We start from the raw sequence: 25,018 nt of genomic DNA on the forward strand, positions 1-25,018 counted from the left end.
TACTGATTTTTTTTTTTTAAACTTACATCTTTGCTTCAGAATTCAGCTGTGCTATAAGACGAATTTCAATGAGATTTGAAGTGCCTGTAGTGAATTTCACCAGAGAGTAGATGCCCAAATCCAAAACCACTCTCTTGTAAAGAGTTCCTGAGATGCCTAACCTAACCAAGGAAGTTTCAGCAGGTCAAGCTGAAATGCTTCCCATGCAGGGCACTGCAGGCAAGGTGGCAGCAATAGCAGTGGTTTATTCTGAAATGGCTAAAGCAGCAGCCTTACAGGGCTTTGAGTAAAAGCACTCATTTGTGATGTGAGAAACCTATGTTCAAATGATGTTTTTTCATGTAGATTCAAATCCCCATCACCTACCTTCTTGCAATTTGAAAAAATTTAATGTTCTGTGAGTGAAATATTTAACACAAGATCTGTTGAGCTGTAGATGGGGAGCAAATAAAAGCCTGATCCTGTATTGTGCTAATGTGGGCACCCATGTTTTGTGGAAAGCGTATTCTTGTTTTGCCTCAAGGCATTTTTTTAGGCATTTGCCACCTAATGCATTATTGACCTTTATATTACACTCTGGGATATTAATGTTTGGAAGAATCCTTAGATTCTGGGCTACTAAGCGTACCATGTGCTTAGCTCTACAGGTTTCAGCTTTCCCATAATAACCAGTCCACTATAAGAGACAGAGTGATGCTGAACACTTTTTCATGCTTTTGAACTTCGGGAGAGATGTTGAGGCTTGGGGTTTCGTTGTTTTGCTGTAGGTCTTCTTTTTCAGTTTTAACAGGAATGAAGACAACTCTTGCAGTCTAATGCTCAATGCAGTGTGCCAGATTAGCCTTTTTGGAGCTGAAGGTTAAAATCCTCACCTGACAAACATGACCAAAAGGGAGGTGCAGGGGGATGCTAACTTCCTCACTATACAAATTGCCTTGGGTTATTTCTGAGATGTCTATGTCAAGGTTTAAAACAGGTGCCAGGTATGTGCCAGCCTCTACTCTTTTCACAGGGCTGCAGGTGAGATGACAGTTAAAATTAAGAAGGTGGCTTTGTTCTGTGCCTGGAAATGTGGATGCGGTCCACCATTGACTTGTTTCCTTCACTGGAGCCATTAAATCTCCAATTTATTTGGACACACTGTTTCAGCTTCGTTTTCTCAATCATGTGCAAAATGATTGTTTTCTCAATCATGTACAAAAATGTAATGCATTCTACCTAATGTGTCATATCTGTGAATTCACATATACACATGTGTGCACATATGTATTTTCCAAACAGTGCTGATGTGTTTTTACTATGCTTTACACTGTATGGTCCACAGTGTTCCTTCATGATTGTAATATTAATAATGCAGGCTGAAGTAATTCATCCTTATATTCAGAATGGGGTAAATAAAACGGTGCTCATTTATGGGAAGCCTTAAGTGCTCTGATGGTTTTGTTGCAGTTAAATTATGCTAATAATGATCTTTTAGAGCTGTTTTTCTAAATGTAATGCAGTACACTTTCTTATGAAATACGAGATGTCTCTTACAAAGAGATACATCTTTGGTGCTTGTTGCCAGTTGAAGACAATCTGAGAAACCAAACCCATCTCAGACTCAATTTAGAAATGCAAGTAGCTATCTAGAGAATTGTAATGCCTGGCTTTTATAATTTATTTAAATTTAGATGTGGGAAGTAACTGCGACACTTTCACGTATAAAATTGAGTTGGATATTACAGGGCTAGAAGAACACCTAAAAGAAAACTGAAGTGGCTTACTGGTTGTAAAGTTGCCACCACCAGCTTGTTCTGTGTAAAATGAAAGCTTTTAGGATGACTACCTTTTCCACAGAAAAAGCTAAAAATCCTTTTTCTGTCCTATTCTTTTGTTGTTGTTGTTGAAGTCTATCATAACTTTACTTGGTTTTTAAGTAAATTGATCCTTCTTATCCCAAATGAATCACAGCTGTTGTTTTTTATGTATCTGGAGTAGTAAATACCTGTAATTTCACTCAACACCAAATCTATTAATTGAAATTAGTAACAGCATTGCATTCAGATGAGGCCATGTATTTTTAAGTGCCTTTCCTGAGAGGACTAAGAAGTAATGTATGTGGAGATAAACTCTGACAGGAAAGACAGCTACCTGATTAATTCTTAATTCACTAATGACTGTAGTCTGCATTTATTGCATATCTAAACTAAGAGAGCAGACGAAATTTATCTTAGGGGAAAGCAGAAAAAGTTAATCGAACCTTCCTGGATGCTTATAGCAGGGATGTTTACAAATAGGGGTTATCGTAAGTTAAGAATGATATAAAATCTCCTAGAAACATCATTGATGAATGTGCCACTTGCACAAGCTGGCAGCTGTAGCAGGTGCACAGTTTATTCTTTTGGGGGTCTGGGTGCTCTAGATCTGTCCTGCCAGCTTTGCAGACACATGGTGGTAGCGATGCCCTGTAACCCACACTGCTCTGCCTGGACAGGCATTAACTTACCAGACTAAAGCAGTCAGAGCTGTCAGAAGACTATAGCTCCTTTAAGTTGAAAATGATAAATTTTTAATAACATTGTGTGGCAGTATCTTTAGGGACATGGTTTAGTGGTAGATTTGGACTTAGCAGTGTTTGGACTTGATGATTGTAAAGGTCTTTTCCAACCTAAATGAATCTAAGGTTCTGTGATTCTTCAGAGAGGGAGCTTTTGTTAACTCTACAAACACCAAATCCTGACACAAACAGCAGACTGAATTTGCTGTCCCTAAAAACGTTAAGATCTGTTAATCTCTTGTGGCTGCCCAGCTTACAAAGGCTGTTTGCTGTGTATTTGATTACAAATCATTATTATGGATGTAGTGGTTATTTATGTCGTGTACAGGGGCAGATCTGTTGCTGGTCAAATTCCTCCCAAAAGGCTCAGTACACGTAGAGAATAGGAGGAGCATCAGCAGCATTACAGATTGCAGCAAATATATTTCATGCAAAAGGCAGAGGAGAAGAAAGGAGAAAAAATTAGCGAAGTAAAAGAGGAAATACAGTGATAGTGAGAAAACTGTGCCGCTTGAGGAAGAGAATACATGAACTGACAATCAAATACATCAGGCGTTAACACAAGCAACATGTCTCGTCCACCAGGAAGAAAGCAGGAGAACCACAAAATAGTAAGACATTTTTGTAATGTGTGATTAAAATTGTGCGTGGACTAAGAACAAGCTATTATTGTATTGATACATTTTATACAGTCGTATTTCTGATTAGCCTGAAAGTACTGAAAGGATGGGGATGAGTCTGCCAGTATGAGAGCAGAGGTGCTGGCGACACTTATGGCTACAGTGTGACCCCCTTTAAGCTGCCAGCAATCTGCCAGCTCTTAAGCAGTGGCATAAAAAAAGCCTGCCCACAGGCATAGTTGTGACACCCATATATCTCTGTATACATATGTATAATAAACTGGAGACAGAGGAAGTTGCTGGTAAAGAAGAGAGAACATAGGCAATTCTAGAAAAGTGATAACAAACTAATGTTTTACTTTATGTCTAGTGCTGAGATTCTGAGCAGGCTTAGGAAAGGTGGGCACAAAGTTTCTGAGATTGGAAACTGTTCAGGAGCAGAGGTGTTAAGTGCATAGAGAGATTTATCATCAAAGATAGAAATGCCAGTAAGCTTATGTGCCTCTGTGGTTAGATAGTCATTAAATGAAATGTAAAGAGAAGGATACCTCTGTTCTGTGTTTGGATTCCACACAAATCTTTCTTCAGGAGCCTAGAGTCTTACGATTCTTTGTATGGTGAATGATGAATTTTTGATAGGAGCTGGGGAAGTGGGGGAATTCCAGGAGACTTTAAGACAATGTTGTGTCAATTTCTGAAAAGGGGACAGAGGTCTCCACTGAAAAAGAAATAGAAAAATATAATATAATTAAAGTTGAAATATGCAAATTTTTGCCATAAAAAATACTCCCAACAGATTGCAACAGTGGCTGAAAAATACAATTATGTTGATGAAGTATGCTCAAGTTACTCTCAGATTGTTGTCATATTACAACATAGACTTTTTGCTGAGATTACAGCAATGCAGAACCTGTACAACATCCATTTACTGCATTAAAAACTTGTTAATGAGAATTTCGCAAAGTTTGCAATATTAATGTAAACAGGAGTTATCAGCAAGGTGAGTTTAGGAAATGGTTCCATACTACTTAAGATTTTAAACAGTGACTTCTTTAAATGGGAGCATTGATTAAACTCCAAGCTTTTGATGCAAAGGGAGCAGGAAGAGATCTTTTGAACAAGCTGTGCTTCCTTTCCTTGTGTGATTCGTTCTAATGTTTTATTGGTATTCACTATTATTTTTTCTACAGGCTATAAAAAGTACCTATAGTGTGCCCACATGCCACACACGCCTGTAGTACTTCCTTTAATTAATACCTGTCTAAGAAGTTTAGTGAGAGTCAACCTAGTTTCTCGCCTAAGGTCCAGCATGTACTCCTGCTCAATACAGTCAATTCTGCAGTGCCATGGAGGTGATCTCGTGGGGCAGGGAGAGAAGAAAACTTTCCTCCAGATTGGAGCACAGCTAAAGAACCCAGACGAGTGCTTGTGACAGCATCTGTGCAGAGATATGACTTTGACCTTTCCAGTTGTGTTCCATGCTCCTTGGGCAGGTGGCTGTAATCCTCACCCATCCGTTTCATCCTGCTCATGCTGGGGAGCCATACAAACCACATCTGTACTAAGAAGTAGTGTCACAGTCAGATTGTCCAGGCATTTGGAGAGCTAGTATTGACAGCAATCCAATTTACATTTAAAGGCTGATAAAGAAAGGGAAATGTCAATGGGACTGATTCTATTCTGCTTGTCATTATTCTTTACACTTGTGCTGAATTATAATATCTTGTCATTATTCTGAGCCATTTTTTTTTAATCTACTTTTTATTTACTGGGGAAAGCAGCTGTTAATCTGAATCATGTCAGCCATACCTCTGTGAAGGAACTGGAATTTCGGTGTATGTAGTGTTTTTCCTATTGTAGAAGCCTGCTGTACAGCTCAGTGCCTCTATTGTCTTTCCTGCAACTAAATGGTTGTCAGTAATCTTGGATGGTGTTTGACAGCATTTATCAAGCCATCATACATATGTGTGGCTATAGGATGCAAGAATGCACCTGATGAAAGTATCCCAAGAAACGATACTTCTGACAAACAAAATCCCTGTACAGGGAGACTCAAGTGATGATCAGTTCAGGTTCTGTCACACATGGACTATGGATTTCAGTGATTATACATCTATGGACAAAAGTTTCTTTATTACTGTAAATATTATTTTTGCTTGCTTTTAATACAGTAGCAGCTCACAAGTGTGGAAAAGTTGGATTCTAGTTTTCTTCATTTTTGATTTCCATCATTTCTGGCAGAGCAGAGAACTTTTTGTACTCACATATGGGGCTTTGGTAGCCCAGCTGTGCAAGGACTATGAAAAGGATGAAGATGTCAACACCTTTTTAGACAGAATGTAAGTACTGCTTTAAATTGTCACCCTTCTTGATAATGCTATTTGTCCACCTGTATGTTACATTTCAGCTTTATGTCTGTTATGAGTTCCAGCACTCTGTCTAGGATTACAGAGATCAAAGGGATAAGATTCAATATTCCGTCAATAGAAATAATGCTAATTTGTGAATTAAGATCAACAATTAGCTTTTGAATTCTTAGGAAAAAAGTGTCAGGTTTGTTTTGGTAGCTTACATTTGTTCCTTGTTGATCTTTTGTTATGCTGATTAATAATATAAACTTGTAAATTTCATCTCTTATGTCCATGTATGCAATTTCAATTTCCACGTTACCCCTCCTCTTCTATTTCTTTGTACTCATGTTATTTCAATGTTATGTCAAACTAGACAAGCTTTTTGTTTCTCACAGGTCTTTTCTAGTTGACATGCATTGCATTTCTATGTTCATTGTTGATGTGGCCTTCCTGTGGCTTCCCCTCATCCAGCTACACCATGGTTTTGTGAAGAAGTATCACAACTCTAGGTTGTGGGAATTTGACTTAGGTGATTTAGTCAATACGCAGCCTCCTTTTGTAGTCATGTGCCTTCCCAAGGGTGTGATTTAGGAATCTGACGTGGGTGCCCTGAATTGTCCCCTGTGGGGTGGCTCTGTTCTCCCCTCCATGGGTTAGGGGCAGACAAGCCACTTACCTTTAAACGACCATACAACAATGAGCGAGATAGCACAAGTGGTCAATGAAGAACTGATATTTTCATGGATAACCTGTTTCAGAAAATGAAGATCTTATGTTTATAAGGAACCTGACATCCTGACCGAGATTGTTAGACAGTATTCTTAACTCTTTCTCTGTATGTATGTATGTACATATATAATCCGTAGTGAAAAGAGTATGTTTCACTATACAGTTGCCAAATAACTGCTTGACAATTTGTTTTGATTTGACTTTGTAAATCTAAGGTATAAAAGTTGAAGAGGATCTAAGTAGTCTTGTACATCACCAATGCATACCTTGCTAACTGCTGATGACATATTTACCAATGTTATTGATATTGATACTTACACAATAAGTAAGTATTCCATGTTTCCTGATGCATGACATAGTGCAGTTTTAAACTTCATACTGCCAAAACCACTTTTGGGTCTTGTGAATACATTAGACGTCAGATCACTTTTTGACTTGTTGTCAAAGATGTGGTACAAAATCAGTAAGAAAATCCATCAAGTTCAGGCTGCTTCACTGTGTCGGATCTCTAACAAAGAGTCAGAGACTTCCAACATCCATATAAATGGAAACAGAATATTCCCTAAAAATGTTTCTGAGTTGAGTTCAGATTCTTTCATAACATTTGTGTTAATCTCTTTCCCTTTTTCAGTAGGGAATTAGCATAGCTATTTTGCGCACTCTGTAGTTACCGACCTTTGTTATTAAGTGAGAGCTAGGAATAAATATTTGTTTCATAAAAAAATCCATTAGCTTCCATCCTTTTTCATTTCTCTGAAATTGTAGTGTTTTTAATGGAAAATGAAGGTGGTCGTGTACTGAAACTGTGTATTAGCTAGCAACTTTTGGATTCTTTCTGCAACTAGTAGATGAAGGGAGAGAACATGTTAGGAAAAAGATGAGGGAAAAGCAAAAAGTGAAGAGATAAAAGGATAAAGTGAAAAAGATTAGGTGTGAGTCCATGTTCTTATGGATTTTCCTGGTACTTGAATGCTGCAATGAGGCTGTCCAGGATTTCATATAATCATAGAATCGTAGAACAGTTAGGGTTGGAAAGGACCTTAGAGATCAGCAAGTTCCAACCCCCCTGCCATGGGCAGGGACACCTCACACTAAGCCATGTCACCCAAGGCTCTGTCCAGCCTGGCCTTGAACACCACCAGGGATGGAGGATTCACAGCTTCCTTGGGCAACGCATTCCAGTGCCTCACCACCCTCACAGTAAAGAACTTCTTCCTTATATCCAAACTTCCCATGTTTAAGTTTTAACCCGTTACCCTTTGTAGCATATCACTACAGTCTCTAATGAAGAGTCTCTCCCCAGCATCCTTATAGGCCCCCTTCAGGATCACCTCCTTCGACCTGCTGGTCACACTCCTGTTGATGCAGCCCAGGATACGGTTGGCTTTCTGGGCTGTGAGTGCACACTGAAGCCAGCTCATGTTCATTTTCTCACTGATCAACACCCCCAAGTCCTTCTCTGCAGGGCTGCTCTGAATCTCTTTTCTGCCCAACCTGTAGCTGTGCCTGGGATTGCTCTGACCCAGGTGTAGGACCTTGCACTTGGCATGGTTAAACTTCATGAGGTTGGCATCAGCCCACCTCACAAGCATGTCGAGGTCCCTCTGGATGGCATTCCTTCTCTCCAGCGTATCAACCGAACCACACAGCTTGGTGTCATTGGCAAACTTGCGGAGGGTGCACTCAATCCCACTGTCCATGTCACTGACAAAGATGTTGAACAAGACCGGTCCCAACACCAATCCCTGAGGGACACCACTCGTTACTGGTCTCCAGCCGGACATTGAGCCATTGACCACAACTCTTTGCGTGCGGCCATCCAGCCAGTTCTTTATCCACCGAGTGGTCCATCCATCAAATTGATGTCTCTCCAATTTAGAGACAAGGATGTCGTGTGGGAGAGTGTTGAATGCTTTGGACGAGTCCAGGTAGATGACATCAACTTCTCTACCCCTGTCCATCAGTTCGGTAGCCCCATCATAGAAGGCCACCAAATTGGTCAGGCAGGATTTCCCCTTAGTGAAGCCATGCTGGCTGTCACCAAGCACCTTGTTGTTTTTCATGTGCCTTAGCATGCCTTCCAGGAGAATCTGCTCCAAGATTTTGCCAAGCACAGAGGTGAGACTGACTGGTCTGTAGTTCCCTGGGTCATCCATTTTCTCCTTCTTGAAAATGGGGGTTATATTTCCCTTTTTCTGATTGTCAGGAACTTCACCTGACTGTTGTGATATTTCAAATACGATGGACAGTGGCGTAGCAACTTCATTTGCCAGCTCCTTTGGGACCTGCGGATGGATTTCATCAGGTCCCAAGGACTTGTGCACATTCAGGTTCTTAAGATGGTCTCGAACCAGATCCTCTCCTACAGTGGGCCTAGGGTCTTCATTCTCACAGTCCTCACGTCTGCCTTCCAAGTCTTGGGTGGTGTGGTCAGAGCCTTTGCCAGTGAAGACCGAGGCAAAGAAGTCAGTCAGAACCTCAGCCTTCTCCAAATCCTGTGTAGCCAGTTCTCCTGATTGCTTCCTGAGGGGGCCCACGTTGTCCCTAGTCTGTCTTTTATTCGCAGCGTACCTATAGAATCTCTTCCTGTTATCTTTCACATCCCTAGCCAAGTTTAATTCTAACTGGGCCTTAGCTTTCCTAACCTGGTCCCTAGCTTCCCCGACAACATCCCTGTATTCTTCCCAGGCCGTCTGTCCTTGCTTCCACCTTTTATAAGACTCTTTTTTCATTTGAATTTTCCTCAGCAGCTCCTTATCCATCCAAGGAGGTCTCCTGGCCCTCCTGCTGCACTTCCTTCTGGTTGGGATGCAACACTCCTGAGCTTGTAGTAAGGTGATCCTTGAGTATCAACCAACAGTCTTAGGCCCCCCTGCCCTTTAGGGGCTGAACTCCTCATCCTGGAGGTGAATGCTGTGTCATGAGGGGGCAGTTGTTTTCTTCTCCTTGACAGTGTGAGATGAACTCTGGGGATCACATGGGAATGGAGAGAATCTTGTGCTGTGTTATTCTATCCATCCTCTTTTTAGTGACAAAGCAGTATTAATCAGGCATATTATTTGTATGCTATTTCTATATTACATTCATATACCTAACATATAATATTTATTCACATATGTAAATATAAATGCATATATAGAAAATGTGTATATAAGCAACTTTCATATCATCATCACCAGGAGTATCATGCTTAAAGGGGTATGATTCCTTAAATGACTGCAGGAACAGCAATCCCACTGTGCTGCAATATATGGCAGAAAGAAGAATCTAGGCCAGCAAAATCTGTTGCTTTCAAAGCCATGCATTTCTCAGCTGTTTTGCTGAGAAAGCACAAGAAACAGATTAGGGATGTAGTAGGTGGAAAGAAGTTGCCCATTTTGAATGTTAACTTCCTTTGTTTTCTTCTTAGGGGATACGGCATTGGTGTAAGGCTGATTGATGATTTTTTAGCTCGTTCAGCTGTGAAAAAGTGCCGCAGTTACTCTGAAACTGCGGACATGATTGCACAGGTAAGTAACTTTTACATTCTCTAGGGATTCATCAGCTTCGATGGTCTTAGCCTTTCCCTCCTCCTCTGTCAGTTTGTTCCAGAACACTTGCTTACATTTTCTATCATGATTGTTTAATCAAAAAACCCACTCCTCTACATAGTCACACCCATGCTTCCAATGGGTGAAATACAGCCTTTTCCTTATCTACGACTTTGCATCAAGTAGTAGCTCACAGAGGCTGGCTTTGAGAGGAGGCATCAGTTTCTACCTGTGTAGCATAGTGCTACATCAGGCTGGGGGGGAAATCAACAAAATGCAAAAAAAATGTAATTTTTAGTGAGATAAGAATTTTTTTATTGTCTTGATAAACCCACAGTGGTAAGTTTACCACAAAGAGTTGTTAGAACCACAGAATTGGTTCACATGATTATTGCCTTTTATATCTGAGTTGAGGGCAGAGAACATAAAATGGGATACCACCTGTGAGAAGCTGCCAAGCCCTGACCTAAACTGACCTTAAGTCAGTCGCTAAGCTGTGAAATACGAGCTCACTCCTCTAAACAAGATAACAAGGTTTTATTGAGAGACAAAGTGAACAAAGCAAAAGCAACAGCACTGGGTGCGTGACCATAGCCAGAGGTGCACTGATTAGCATCTGTTACAGGTTTATATACTTTCACTATTGCGTTAGCCGTATACATATTCATAATTCCCACATATAGGTGGGGAATATTATAACTTGCTCCAGGAACTTATTATCATAAGTCTCCTCCTCTTGGTGTCTGCGCACTGCTTTGCGGTGACTGTGGGCAGGGGTCTTGAGGATGAAGTAAGCAGTCTTCCTCACGGTGTACTTTTCACCTTTGGGACAGTTGGATGCCCCAGTAATCACAAAGCTAGCTGAAACCACGTATCTGTAACTTTTCTGATAGCTGGTAAAGATTTATAACAGTGTGACCTTCGTGCAAAATTTATTGCAAGCAAAACAGGACGGGCAGACAAGGAGTATCCAAAACTAGCAGGTGTTTGGGAGGCACTGTCTCTAAACGAACTGATAAGTAGAAGGATGTTGTGAAGTAATCACTCCTGTTTAGTGGGGCCACTAAATTCTGTTACCACAGGCTTACAACACATTGTTCTTTATCTTCAACTGAAGTTAAGCTAAAAGTACTTTAACCCTGTATTTTCCAGGCACTAGCTTTCCTCATATCAACCTCCCCCCCCCTTTTCTTTTACCTTTACAAATTCTTTTGCTGTGTGACTCCATTTTGCTCAAGAGTTCTGGCCATTTTCAGCTTGTTGTCCAATCTTGTGTATTTAGCGAGCTTTGCAAGCTCATACAGTTATATCCACATATATCCACATTTGCGAAAGCCAATACATTTATGTGTTTATCACATAAACTGAAATTAAAATTCTTCTATTATTAGTACCCCATGAGATGTTTTGCCATTAGAGGAATTGAAAAGTTTCTTCTGGTTTGCTGTAGCTTAAGCTGATTTCTTCTACCCTTGCCAGAGAATGCAGCAAACAACAAAAAATGATGGAGTTTTAACAAACTTTGAATCATTTGTTCCCTCACTTCTTTTTAATTTCTAGGAGCAAAAGCATTTACCATCTCATACAGATCTTAAATTTTCCTACTCTTACTCCTGCCATCTGAATCTCCTCAGCATCTCCATAATTACTTAGTTGTTCTTTAACCTTAAAATGATAATACTAAGAGTAAGCAGCAGGAGTTTCTGCAAAAGGAAGACTCAGTGGTAGCAGAGAGGAACTGTAAGAAAGGAAAGTGAGAGGAACATTTTCCTGAGTACCCACAAAAATAAAATAAAAAAGATAAAATCAGAGTGGGTACTTTCACCTTCGTTGATGGAAATTACCCTCTTACTGAGTAATTGTTCACACTGCTGTCAGACAAGAAAGATCTAGGAGGAAATTTAGTGGCAATACAGGGCTTTCTAAAGATGTGGTTTTGCCCCATGGGCAAGTCAGATTTCTTGGGGAAGCTCAAATTGAAATACATAGTATGTCCAGTCCCTTTAGACTGCTGAGTCACTGTAAAGATGTGGTAGTTCATAGATACTGAGTTGGCTTAGACTAATGCCTGCTTAGGTCCTCGTCAATGATCTCCTTTATCCTTTGTGATTTTCAGTAATGAAGTGTTGCCAGTGAAGATATACCTGGCCTTTCCCAATGGCAAAAATTAACTACACTTTATAAAAGTGTTTCACAGAATCATAGAATAAGTAGGGTTGGAAAGGACCTCAAAGATCATCTAGTTCCAACCCTTCTGCCATGGGCAGGGACACAAAAGGAGTGAAGCACATCAGTTAATTGATCTGAGATTAATTTCCATTGGCTTATTTTAGGAGACAAAAATGTGCCTGGCTTTCATTGCTTGAGAATTATCGGCAGCATCAGCTAAATGTAAGCATTACGTTTAACCACTGACTGCAGAACTGGGAAGCAGCAGGCTTTCTATACAGTGAAGTAAGTCCTCAGTGTATGCTGGTTATAGAGGAATATCTCAGATCAAAATATATGTGGTTGTTATCAGGTGGTGTGTGGTCCTGCTCATGTTAATCATGTCAGAAATACCTACATTACATCTGAATGAAATGGAGGGACAGAAGGTACATTATGATTCCAGAAATGCTTGTCATAGAGAAACTGATGGCTGTCACAGAACTAGAGAAAGGACCTCTTTGCATTTGTTGCTGGTAGGGCTACAAAGTGCACATGTGCACAGCACACACGTACACCACTATCTGCAAGTTTAAATCAGAAAAACGTGACTTTAATTACTAAAAACTAGACAGATCCCATTAGCTCATAAAAGAGTGGAAACTATAGTTCTTCCTGAAGTAAAGTGTATTTTAGACTCTTAGGTCACAATGATGTATAACAAAGCTCTTCCTCTGGAGAAGCTGAGCCAGGGTATAGGATCCATTTGATATAGTGAGGGCATCTGAATGAAAACCACACGACAAGCAGCATTTCAATCACTGTATTAAAATATACTGTCTCATTAAAAAATGATGCCAGGCTGCGAAATCACTTTTTTTTTTTTTCACTTTTATGTTCTTTAGGTGGTATTTTTACTTTATTTTCTCTGGATTTTCACATATATTCCAGATATCTGTTTTTCTGGGTTTTATGCCTCATGGTTCCCTTATTTACAAATGCATTAGTACAGTTGAACCATCATTCTTAAATACAGGTTATTCAAAACCAAAATACAGCAAGAAATTAACCATCAAAGTAAGGAAGAATAGTCTATTTCTCTACAGGTTGTACTTCAAAAGACACTAACTGAGAGAAATAAAATTACTTGGAAAGATTGGAACAAACTTTAAAGCACACACAGTCTCTTGAAAAGACTATTTTTAGCAAACTAAAAGAGGAGTTCTGTAATGGTATATCCTTTCTAAGACAAAATGTGGTATGGGAAGCATTTTCACTTTTCTTTGACAAAACATTTTTCTATAGTCTTCAAGCACATTTATCTGAGGCATATACCAACAAATCGTATGTAAAATAACCAGGAAGTAACTGCAAATATGCTGTTAATGTTACTGATTCAGAATTGCAGGGCAACATACCTGATCTCTTCAACTCTTCAACAGTAGCACTCTCAGCCAGAAGAAAGTGCTTAAATACTTAACTGCACTAACTCTTCTGAGGTAGAAATCTGTTTGAGGGTGAGTGTGTAGAGTAAAACCAGTTCAAAGTCAAAGTAATTAAAGCAGTTAATCAGTTAAATTAATTAGAGCCAAATGTCCTGTAAACATAGCAGTTATCCTGCAGTCCTATGGAAAGAAAAAGTGAAGTCTGTATGATCAGGCTGTCAGTGTTCCCTGTGGAAATAGAAAGATGAAACAAAGGAAAAAAGAATAAGGAGTACAAAGCCAGCTTGCCATATTAAGAAATAAATACAAGAAGAAAGGTACACCTAAGGTAGTGGCTGAGGGCTTAAAACTTCAACCAGTCGTTCAGACTGCAAGGCCTGGGATTTACTGCTGCCTTTTGCTGGAATGAAGAAGGGCCAACAAGTTTTGATAATGAGCCAAAGTGAGTTCCTCTGCACTGATTTTCTATGGTGCTCACTAAATTCTTGTGTTGGTGCTGTGACTTTGTGTAGTTACAACTGGGATTGAATAAAAAAAGATATACCATGCCATGTAAAAGTAGGCTTTCTGCTTACTGGCAAATTGGGGTAAGAAAATGGAAAGCAACTGAGGAATGGTATTACAAACTATTGCGGTTTAACCCCAGCTGCCAAGTTGGTACCACGAAGCTGCTTACTCACTCTTTCCACCCCCTCCCCAGTAGGATGGGGAGGAGAATAAGAGAAAAGGTAAACCCCCATGCATTGAGATAAGAATAGTTTAATAATTGAAACAAAACATAATAATGATAATAATGTTAGTGATGATGATGATGATATGATGATAATAAGGGTGGGGGGGGGGAGAGAGAGAGAGGAAGGAATAAACACTGCCCCCTGAAAAAAAGCCACAAGTGATTCACAATACAGCTGCTCACCAGCCACTGATTGAAGCCCAGCTTGTCCCTGAGCAATGATTGGTCCTTTCCAGCTAAGTCCCCACAGTTTATACACTGGGCATGACGTTCTGTTGTATGGAATATCCCTTTGGCTAGTTCAGGTCAGAAGTCCTGTCTCTGCTCCCTCACAGCTTCTTGTGCCCCTCCTCTCTGGCAGAGCATGAGACTGAAAAGTCCTTGATCAGGGTAAGTGCTGCTTAGCAACAACTAAAACATCAGTGTGTTATCAGCACTGTTCTCAGACTGAAGCCAGAACACAGCACTGCTAGAAAGAAAATTAACTCCATCCCAGCTGAAACCAGGACAAGAACAAAGCTCAGATGAGGACTGGATTCAGAATTTGCATCTGAGTATAGCTGAGGATTACTTTTGAAATAAGATGATAATTTTTCTCTATAATCCTACAAAAAAATTCTCGTAAGACCTTAGCATCATTTATCTGATTGAAAGAGATATAAAAACACCCCAGATTCCGGTTTTAGATCTAATCCTAGACAGAAACGTCATCATGTCCTAGGAGGTGTCTGCGTGCTACAGGTGGGAGCAGCTGGGCCATACCCTCTGGTCCACAGTGAACTAGTGCTGGCTCACAGTTCCATGACTGTGTTCATCCAGTGCTGTGCCTAAGGATATATCCCTTGATGAAAAGCAGTGGCTGATGAGATGGAAGCTCTTTGGAAGCTCAGTACCCCGTAAAACACAGCAAGCATATGGCTCTGCAGCTGCTTGTTGAGAGGCCCTTGGGGACCAACAGGGCTGGGGTAATCCAACCATGTCACCCCCAAGGCCAGAGCTATTGGGCCAAGAGATGTGATTCACCTTCTCATGGGAGACCCTGGCACACAAGGTCTCTATATATTGACATATGGCTAGTTTGAAAGTCTGGCAGAGGCTGGTCGAATTTACAAAGCTGGTAAATATTGCTTTTCAGATCTCAGCAGCGAGAGGGAAATGCATACAACAGGTTGCTGTGCTAAGTTATAGACAGTAAACTGAAAAATAAAATTCTGCACTGTAAAGAGTAAAGAAAAGTTTGTGAGTACAGGGAATCAGCAACAGATGGAAAGACCTTTAAAGCATTTTGCTCTTCCCAAACACTGACTGTGGAAAAGTACTAAGAATGAAAAGTATGCTAGCAAAAATGTTATTCGGCTGCCTTTCCCTTTCTAAACAGATTAATTCTGGTCCTTCATTAATGTTGTTATTATGTAATATGATAGTTTAAATTTTTAATAGTCTGTATTTGTGCACTCATATTTTGGTGAACATCGGAGTTAATGCAAACCTAAATTTTCCAAGAGAAAATGTTGATTCTGCTGTTTGTTTTTTTTTCCTCCCAGTTTGTTTTGGATAGTGTTGACAATAAGCTTTACCTCTTTCCAAGGTGCCATGGTAGCTGCTGAGCTCTAATTCAGGGACAGTGTTGATACAAAACAGCTTTTGTGATAGCTGATTGAAGGACAAGGTTGAATTTGCCAAAACCAGATTCCAGTTGAAAACACAGCATCAAATTGGCTTTTTTTTTTTTTTTTTGGCTCTTTTTATAGAAGTATCCACATGTCAATTGCTTTAAGTCACAGGCATTTTGATAAGACAACTCAGAATAACACAGCCCTGGGAACAAGCTTCATGAGAGACTTAGGCTGCTACCAGGCACACATTGCAGTACTGTGTTAGCAGCTGCTCTTGGACATGGAGGCATTTTCAACATGTGTTACCTGTGAACATGAAGCAGGGTAGAGGTGAGGAGAGGAGAATGCACCTTGATTTTGCCCCTCCACAGTAAAGGAGAAGGCCAGACTAGGAAACACTCCTGTTTCAGGTGGTCCTGGCTACTTGGGTGCAGAGCTTTGAGCTTTCTCCTGAAGAAAAAGAGGATGCCCAAGTAGGATCCTTCTGTCCTCCCACCTTTCCCTTTGCCATCTATGCTTTTGTATCTCTGTCCCAGCTTTACCACACTATACCTTACATCAACCCACTTGTTTCCCGTATTCCTTTATTAGCTCTTTAACCTAATTAGTGCCCTCTCCTTTGCACCTCTTCTTGCTTTGTTTTTTTGTGGTACCAGTGAGGAAGGAGGTGGAAAGACAGCTTTGGCAAGGGAATTTTGGCCTGGGCAGTGGGGACATCCTGTTTGGTGGTGTTTCCTCTCCCCTTGCATGTAGGGAGGAGGTGATACGAAGCTGGGCAGTAGATGTTGGGGCATCTCTCATAGAGAAAGAGAAGACAAATGGGAAGGAATGTGTACCTTGGAAATACTTGTTATACCCGGAGAGGAGCCCGGGGAGAAAAAAAGTGTATGAGCCAGAGATGGTGTCAGATGTGCTTGCTGTTGTGACTTTCATGTTGGCAATGTTGTGCCTGTGCTTTCAGCACAGGTACGTTTAGGCACATAACATGTTCCAAGTCTGCTGCAAAGTAGGTCAGCTGGGGTAAAAAGCTTTAAAACATTTGCTTAAAGACTACAAGTTCTTCAAAACACACAGAGAGGATTTTAAACACACAGTGGAATTAGCTCTTGGATTTGTTTTTACGTATCTCTGCTGAAGAAGACCAGTGAGTATGAGAACAGCTAGGCAGAGTACCCCAGTTTATTGATAAGGACTGATTTGAGCAGAGCAAAAATATGGTTCTTTGCAAACTCAAGGAGACTGATAGTTAAATACTGCATAAAAGCCTGTGCGGACACCCTGGATACCCTGTGTGAGAGCCACATGGTGAATTCCAAATGGGTGAGGTAAAGCATAGGACTTTGGGGTGAAACACATTTGTCAGAAGCACTGATTGTGCATTCATCACAGCCTGCATTGCTGCTTGTCCCTCTTACTGCAGACATTAGGTTTCCTGAGATACTCAGTGAAATGAAAATCAGCCTGCTGCAAAAATATTTTCTTGTCTTAAAATGTGGAATTTCCTTCCAGACCCTCTGTCATACACTGTCTGCAGGTCCAGTACAAACAGTATTACAGAGTTCTTCAGGCACCCAGTGCCGGAAACCCAGTCAAACCCACCAAAAGCTTTATGCCCATGCAAAGAGAAATTTTCACTGGGAGAAGATAACACCAGGTACTCTATGGTGCAAAGTATCAGTGATGTATTTTCATTATTGTAACAAAGCACTAATAACAACTGATCATGTTTCAAAATGGGATGTTATTTTTTTAAGAAACACACAAAAATGCCAAATCATTTGGTAATTTCAAGTCCTTGGTACCATATATACACTTCTGCTGTAAGATTTGTCTAAAAAATTACCTGGCACCTCCCTGTCAGTGGAGGTCACTGCCCCATGTCCCAGGGAGATGTATCAGGGACTAGAGGAGTAGGGGTGATCACTGTGACCATCCATGGTCAACTGGGTGCAGCAGGAGTCCAAAGACACTGAGATGCCCTTAGTGACTGCTGGTGCCTCAAGAAAATGCTGTACCTGCAAATGGCCTGCAAATGACTCAGAAGCAAGATCTTTAGTTTCTGTGGGCTGTCAGAAAGCCACACACATTTTCCATTATTATATTCACATCTTTTAAATGGTGTTACTTCATAGTAGTTTTCTTGATTTACATAGGACAAGCTTACTATAGTGCCTTTCACATAGGAAATGTTAAAACCTTCTTGCAGAAGTCATTGCCCATCTCTTTTTGCTGTCAGCTGTTGATGTGTAGCCAGCAACATCAGTAGAGTATGAACCCTCAGTGCTGTGGAGGACTGCATGAAGGAGTTTTCATTGGCATTGGGAAATAATTTCATTGCATCCTTTTGAGCAAGTTTGTAACTGGAGGAGAACATGATGAAGAAGAAACAGGCCATTGCAAAAAAATGCAGAGATGAAACCACCTAGAAGTATGCTATATTAGCAAGATACAAAAAACCTGAAAACATATTTGTTCTATGGTATTTCCCTTCTGTCTACAAAGTCCAGAACTGTCTCTCCTTCTTCATTGATTTCTTTCTGGCCTTCTTCAACTAGCCTGTGAATTGTGCTGTAATGCTGTTTGCTACTGCTGAAAGAGTAGAGCTGGGAAGCATCTTCCCATGCCTGAAAAGATGGCAGGGGAATCGCTTCTGGTTCCTTGTTCTCAAAAAAGCACTTCAGGTTTCTCTCGCTTAGCTTGGTGGCATAAAGCTGGAAAATCTGCTCCAGTTGCTCCTTCTCCTTCCCCTCGTACACCTTCCAGAACATCAGCTGGAGGTGGCTGACTTTTGACTGGCAGCTGACACAGCACGTGGCTAGCAGGGAGAGAAGAGCTGTGGTAACTATCACACACCAGCCTAAAATCTGGGAAGACAAACAAAATGAGGTTCAGGTTAAAAAGGACCAAGTGAAAATGCTCCTTAAATCAAGAGTGTCTGACAAAGTGACCACACTTTGTACAGAGGGCTTGCTGCTCCTCTTGGGACCCCGCTGCGGGCATCTCATCCCAGTTTACATTCAGTACTTGGCATTAGTGTTAATGGGGTGCCATTAACACTGGCAGTGGCAGGTTCAGGGACAGATGATCTCCAATCAGACCTCAACTATAAGACTGTATGAAGAAAAATCTAAGGCAAGTCTAAATGATCAATCAAATAATGTTATGGCTGAATAGAACTATACAGAAAACAGCAAAGAAGTGTCTGAGTAATTTAGAGAGGATATCGGTGAAAGTTTACTGCAAGACCATAACCACCTGGTATGTAGCATATCGGAATTGCTCACTGAATTCTGTCACACAAAGGAAAAAGTTCATAAAGAAAAGAAAATATCACAATCGCTAAATGGTAAACGTTTTTCTGTCTCCTGAAAGTCTTAAATTACTCAGCAAGAATTAGGATTGACACAATTCTGAATTGTGATGAATTACAATACCAAAAAGGGTAATTAACTTTTGTTCCAGGTCAGTTAGTCTCTTAAACTGTGAGTATTTTTAGATGTGTTGTTTTCAGACTTCTTGTTAATGATAAATTAAAATATTTTTAATTTATAAAAGATACCCTCCCCCCCCAATCAGAAATAATTAGCAAGTAGCAATAAAAAAGATGGGCTTAAATTTAAAAAATGTTCCCCATTTCTGGTACAAGGAGATTCACTGAAATCTATGCTATTCTTGTGAACTTTTTTTGACTTTGATGAATCAGCCCTTTGTAGCAGAAAATAATTTTTATGCCAAAACTGGTTTAAAATTACCTTCTTGTCCAGTCCTGTGAGAATGCTGGGAAGAGAAGGCATGAGAAAGAAGAAACAGCATATGCATTGTCAGGTTTGTGTTGGCACTGTTGTACAGCACAGTTCATCTAGGCTGAGTTAGAAATAGTTGCTGTATTTTCAGAGAACTTTGGGTTTTTTTGATAGCAACTTCAGTTTGACAAAATTCTGTTAAGAACATCTTAAAAGAAAGAGCTAATTCCAGGATTAGAGCAAGGTCTGGGGATGGGAAAATATCCCTGAAATTGATACTGTGGGATGTTCTTTTCTAAAGAGAGCAAGGTTTGAATGCAGTTTTTTCATTCCTAGCGACACTGGCCTAGCCAATAGTTTTACCCACCTACTGCACTGCAATAACATCTGCAAAAAAAGAAACCCTAGTTTTCAAACAGTAGAACAAATTCCAGTGTGTAACTCCAGTGTGGAAAAAATCTTCTAGGTTTTGGAGACCTTTATGGACTGGAACTGATTTCCCATGCTTTAATAGTGATCACATGGAAAGCTGCAACCTTTCCCATGTGAACTCTTGCACTGATGTTAAAAGAATAGCTGCCAGTAAAAATACATATTTAGCTGAGGGAATATAGCAAGCTTTCTCTGAGAAACAGAGAATCTTGGCAAACTGTTATTCTTAGGGACTGGTATGGAAGAATAGCTTCACTTTCTTTTCTTTTTCCAGCCCTTTGTACCAACTGGGGATTTCAGTGGGTATTTGAGAAACTGTTCTTTTTAGCAGCTTTTTATTTTCTTGCAGCTTGGAGAACGAACTCGTATATTCTCTTTCTATAAACTGAGTCACTGGTCTTTAACTATTTCCTATACATACAACTTAAAGTCGTAACTATTCGTTATTTCCTTCCAAACCTCTCAAATAAATTGTTTTGTCTGCAGCACAGGCTTTGGCTGCATTCCAGTCCTATTTGCATGAGGACTTAAAAACAAAACCAGCTCTCAGGGAGGAAATAGTTCCAGGTGGATACAATTGTCTGACAAAAAGTTGCTGGCTCTACAGTTTTTCCTTCCTGCTGACAATAATCTTTCCATCATTTTCTGTAGCCTTTTTTTTTTTTTATTCCCTTAGTTTTTATTTTTTGCCTCTGAATTTATTTACGTTACAAGGCAGTGATCAGAACTGTATGGCACAAATGTAGTGAAATGTAATACAGTCTCAGCTTTGTATATTCTGCATATTTTATTTTAGTGCTTCTCCCTTCCTCCAAGCAGGACAAAAACATTCTCTCATCTGGAATCATGAACATGAGCAATACAAATGGAAACATATTATGTAAGCAGCCATAAATTTGTCACATGTCTTATTTTCTAGTATTTTTCTACTGTTAGTGACCTAAGATTTCATTGTTGTAATCAGGATGATATAAAATAGGAGAATGTGGTATGGATTTTTTAGTAGGACAAACCCCTTTAATGGTCTGACATCTGTTAATTCAGCCTCCTAAACAATCCAGCAGTTTTTTCTCTTTAGAGCAATTTTCGTTCAGGAAGAAAACCTTAAGGTATCTGGTCTTATTGATCCTGCCATCAGTGGGGACCCCTAGGAAGTGTAGCAGAGCTCGAACTGAACTAAAAGATATATTGATTGTATTTTGCAGGGCTGCATCATGCCAAAACTTTGTTTATGTGAAACCATAAATGTTAGCATCTGACATCAGGATCTTCCACAGATAAATCACAGTGACTGTATAAGCTGCATAACACTCCATTTATTTTTCTTACCTGGGACTGTGCTTGAAGAGTTCGTTTCAGTTCATCACTCTCTGAAAAGGGCATGGAGCTTTTGTCACAGGCAATCTTGTGTAGCTCTTCAAAGCACTCTGTGGATTTGCTCTGGCAAACTGCATGTAAGTAGGCAGGATTCTTCAAGCCACTCATGGCACATTCATAAAAAGTCCCATTGAGCAAAGCCACAGAAAGCCACATCACAGGGGCTACCAGTGCATTTAAAGTGATTTGTCCAAAGATGTAAAAGAAATGGCAGATATTGCCTCTGGGGAATATTTTTCTGGGATTTGCCCAGCAGCCTGTAAAGAGTTTCCAGGTCTTGCTGTTCAAGAAATATCCAATAACTAGCAAAACAAAAGCTGGAGAGAAAAGAAATACCAAACCATACCTGAAGTTTTCATTGCTGCAGGGACATCTGAAAGCAACAAGAGAAAACACACGTTCACCTCCCATTGTCAGCAGTGCCATAAAACTGTAACCTATAGCGGTTTTCTGGTTCATAAAGAACTTCAGGATTGTTTGGAAAGCATCCATGTTTGATACTCACTGGAGAGGTAAAACTCAAGACGCTTTTATCTTTGGTTGAAGCAGTCTGTAGTATGTAGCAGGGGAGAGCTCTCCAGAGGAGCAGCCTGCTGCTAGCCTGCCCCCATACACGCTGTCTAGATAATGCGGTGATGTCACTGTCTGGAGAAATGCACTCACAGGAGACCCCTCCGCTACCAGAGCAGATGTTGCACATTTACAGTAACATTTGTCAGTAGTAGAAGGAAAGCAAGTAATGCTCAGTATAATCAAGTAAGTTTGCAGTCTTGGCAATCTTATTCTTGGTGGGTTGTTGTTTTTCTTCATGACTGCGGATGGAGATCACAGTAAAAACACATACCAGTTGCAGGAGTTCTTTGAGCTGTGATTATCAAAGTTGCTGGCAATGCAGTGAATGACCTAATATAGGTGCTAATGGTCCCAGCAGAGTGCGACATGGCTGAAAGACAAGCGATAAAAGTAAAACCACTTTGTGTGGGGTTGTAAATGTAGGAACATCAGAGATGGAATAGACAGCCTTCTGCTGTACTTCACACAGCTCCAGATTTGCATCTCTGGCTCAAGCTGTTCATAGAAGGGACAACTCTGATTTCCAGCCTGTCTGGCCCTTCCCCTGTTTTCCTAGGGTAGAACTGGTCTACATGTTGCTGCCTCTAAAATTTTACCTGGGGCTTGCGCACAACAGATTCAAACAGCAGAGATTCATCCTTTTGCAGGTTGCTTTCAAGATGTACCTTGGGGTCACTCCTAGCGTGAGCTGCAGTAACACAGCAGGAAATGAATTCTCCTTAATCCTGGACAAAAACCCACTAGTGGATTTTGTGGAGGAGTTGCCAGCAGAACGAGTGTCACTTTGCTACTGTAACCTCCTCTGTGGGGTGATTCGAGGTGCCTTGGAAATGGTAAGGAAGCACCCATCTGTTTTCTCCATTCTTTGTTAATATGCAGAGGCACGGGAAAGCAAAGCCACTTGCTCAGGTAAATGAAGGAAATTTGTTAGTGTTTAACCTCTCTCTCAGATTAAATATCTACATCTAATTCCTGGGCTGCTTTGTGTTTCTGTCAATATCTAGTTTGTCAGACACCTTCTGTTTCAGGAAAGCAAAATCTGTACAAACATGATATATGTACATCATTCCAGGAATTATAGTGCCTGATATAAGACTAATTAACAAAAATATTATTAGTACATGACCAGGAAATTTTGTGATCACAAAATTGTCAAGTTCATCATACAATACAGGTTCTTAGAAGAAAGTAAAAGCGCTGGAATGAAAGGTAATGTATTACACAAATTTCAGTGTACATAAACTTGGTTTTTACTAACTTTGTTGGGAAAGTTATTTTAAAACAATCTAGAAATCTGCTTCTCATGAATCCTGAAAAGGGAGTCCCCTTGTGATAAGAGAGAAAGAAAAAGCTTGTTATTCTGGAGGAGTGGGGGAAACGGGGCATTTCTTTGCTTAACTGATCAGACTTGATTCTTTCCAGGTTCACTTAGCAGCAGAAGTTACCTTCCTCCAGGACAGGCTGAAGGGTGATGCTGTGACAGAAATAGGAATTACATTTTTAAGGAAGGATGAAGACAGAAAGCACAAAAGAAATAAGTGAAAGAAATACTGGGAGAAGCCCATGCTGAGCGATATTTTGCACCTTTTGTTTCTGAAGAAGACATGCAGGGTAAAAATGGCTTCACTGAGCCAGGTGCTCCAGTCATACATTTGAAAGGTGAAGAGAGCTGGGCAGCAAACAGGAGGGGCAGAGCAGGGGCAGGGCAATGTTAATTATCATGGCACAGATACCAGTATAAAAGATTAAGATGGCCTGCCCCTCCTTCTCACGTAACCATGCTCTTGGGCTGAGTGGAAGTTTTATCTCGGTATTTAGTGCACGCTGGATGCAAAATATTCATTTGGACGCCAACTGTTTTCAGCTAACCATGACCACCTTTTCCCTTTCTGTTTTTTGGTAATGTTTCAAAGCATGGTTGCTAGGTGGTGCTTTATTTCCCTGGCTATTTGTGGTTAGGAATAATGAATTAATCTTCTGTGACTCCTGGATTTAGTGTCTCGCTGCCAGATGCCTGTTTTGATGAGTAATGGTTTGCTATTCATTGTCCTCCAGACCGGATGTCCTGCTTTGAAACCAGAGAGGGATGTGGCTTCACTGATGCAGGAGCCTGTTTGGTCCATTACAGCTCTTTCAGACCCCAAGTGCACTTTTGCCAGCATGGCTGTTCAGCCCCGTGCGTGCATGTCCATCAGGCTGCAGCACTCAGACAACTGCAGCAGTGCTTGTGTTGCTTCGAGCTATGGTCTTTTTCATGTTAGCCTGCTCTTCAAGAGCACTGGTCTTATGACCAAACTGAACAAAGCATGGCATATTTAATGTGTTGTCACTGTGGATCTGTACTCACCTAAGGAAACTCAAATAAAAATTCAGAGATTGCCACACAAGTGGTTTGCTGATTGTTGTGTCTGTTCTTACATCTTCCCCTTCGAAGTGGACTTCTTACCACAGCATGACTGGGAAGCAGAGAAATAGGAGCCTTGCAGAGACCTGAGTTATAGGGAAGGTTTGATGTTGTCCTGTGTAATGCAAAATAATATGAGTGAGGGTTGGACAAAACCCCAAGTCCTAGCACAGTACCCTACCCTCAAGGCCAGCTCAGCTTTTCACTGAAGCACTTGTTTTAAACTGAAATACAAACCCTCAGCGCAGTTCAGTGAAGCCCAGAGGGAACTCTGATTTTATTGCTGTGATTTGTACCCTCATCTCCTTTTTTTTCCCTCAGTCTATCTGTTAATCCTGCTAAGTGAGGAACACCTCTTATCTTGGGGACAGTGGGGTTCATTTCCACTAGATCTGTATGATCTTCATGATAATGTTTCTTCCTTCATCTTAATAGTGTTGTACAGTGGTGATTTAGTGTAATGGAACTTTAAGAGAACAATTTTGTACAGAACAAAACCCAAGCTATTCATTACCCAGCCTTGGGCTCAGCCCAACATGCCATTTCCTGGTGCAAAAGAGGAGTTACAACCTGTGGCAACATATTACAACCAGGAAAAAGAAAATTTCGCTAACTTTTTTTCCTTTTAATCAGGGGTGGAAAGTCTTAAGGACCAGCCTGATTTCCCTGACTAGTGGTTATGGCCAGCTGGCTGAGTTGGACATGTTGTGACTTTGGCTGACCACAAAAAGATCCTTTGCAAGGCAATGGCCATTTTTCTTTTCTCCAGCAACATCCT

At 40.6% G+C, this 25,018-nt stretch overlaps 2 protein-coding genes across 3 annotated transcripts; one reads left to right on the forward strand and one right to left on the reverse strand.

Annotated features, from left to right (window-relative positions):
• The first annotated feature begins 2,181 nt into the window (after positions 1 to 2,181).
• TRAPPC3L (trafficking protein particle complex subunit 3L) lies at positions 2,182 to 24,550 on the forward strand. Its single transcript, XM_061460076.1, has 5 exons — positions 2,182 to 3,150; positions 5,401 to 5,498; positions 9,649 to 9,748; positions 22,484 to 22,669; positions 23,259 to 24,550. The coding sequence occupies exons 1-5, from the start codon at positions 3,109 to 3,111 to the stop codon at positions 23,376 to 23,378; spliced, it is 546 nt and encodes a 181-aa protein (XP_061316060.1). The 5' UTR covers positions 2,182 to 3,108; the 3' UTR covers positions 23,379 to 24,550.
• CALHM5 (calcium homeostasis modulator family member 5) lies at positions 17,372 to 21,981 on the reverse strand. Of its 2 annotated transcripts, XM_061460075.1 has the most exons (3): positions 21,769 to 21,974; positions 21,216 to 21,636; positions 17,372 to 18,575 (listed from the first exon to the last, which is right to left on the reverse strand). In XM_061460075.1, exons 2-3 carry the CDS (start codon positions 21,417 to 21,419, stop codon positions 18,186 to 18,188), a joined length of 594 nt encoding a protein of 197 aa, XP_061316059.1. In that variant the 5' UTR covers positions 21,420 to 21,636; positions 21,769 to 21,974; the 3' UTR covers positions 17,372 to 18,185. The 2 variants fall into 2 exon arrangements, with proteins under 2 accessions (XP_061316059.1, XP_061316058.1); XM_061460074.1 differs by having other exon boundaries at positions 21,216 to 21,981.
• Positions 24,551 to 25,018: the final 468 nt, after the last annotated feature.

This window comes from Pezoporus flaviventris, unplaced genomic scaffold (assembly GCF_033815535.1).
Source record: "Pezoporus flaviventris isolate CSIRO_AGI_PZ_B2104156 unplaced genomic scaffold, CSIRO_AGI_Pfla_v1 ptg000031l, whole genome shotgun sequence".
Classification (NCBI taxonomy): Eukaryota; Metazoa; Chordata; class Aves; order Psittaciformes; family Psittacidae; genus Pezoporus; species Pezoporus flaviventris.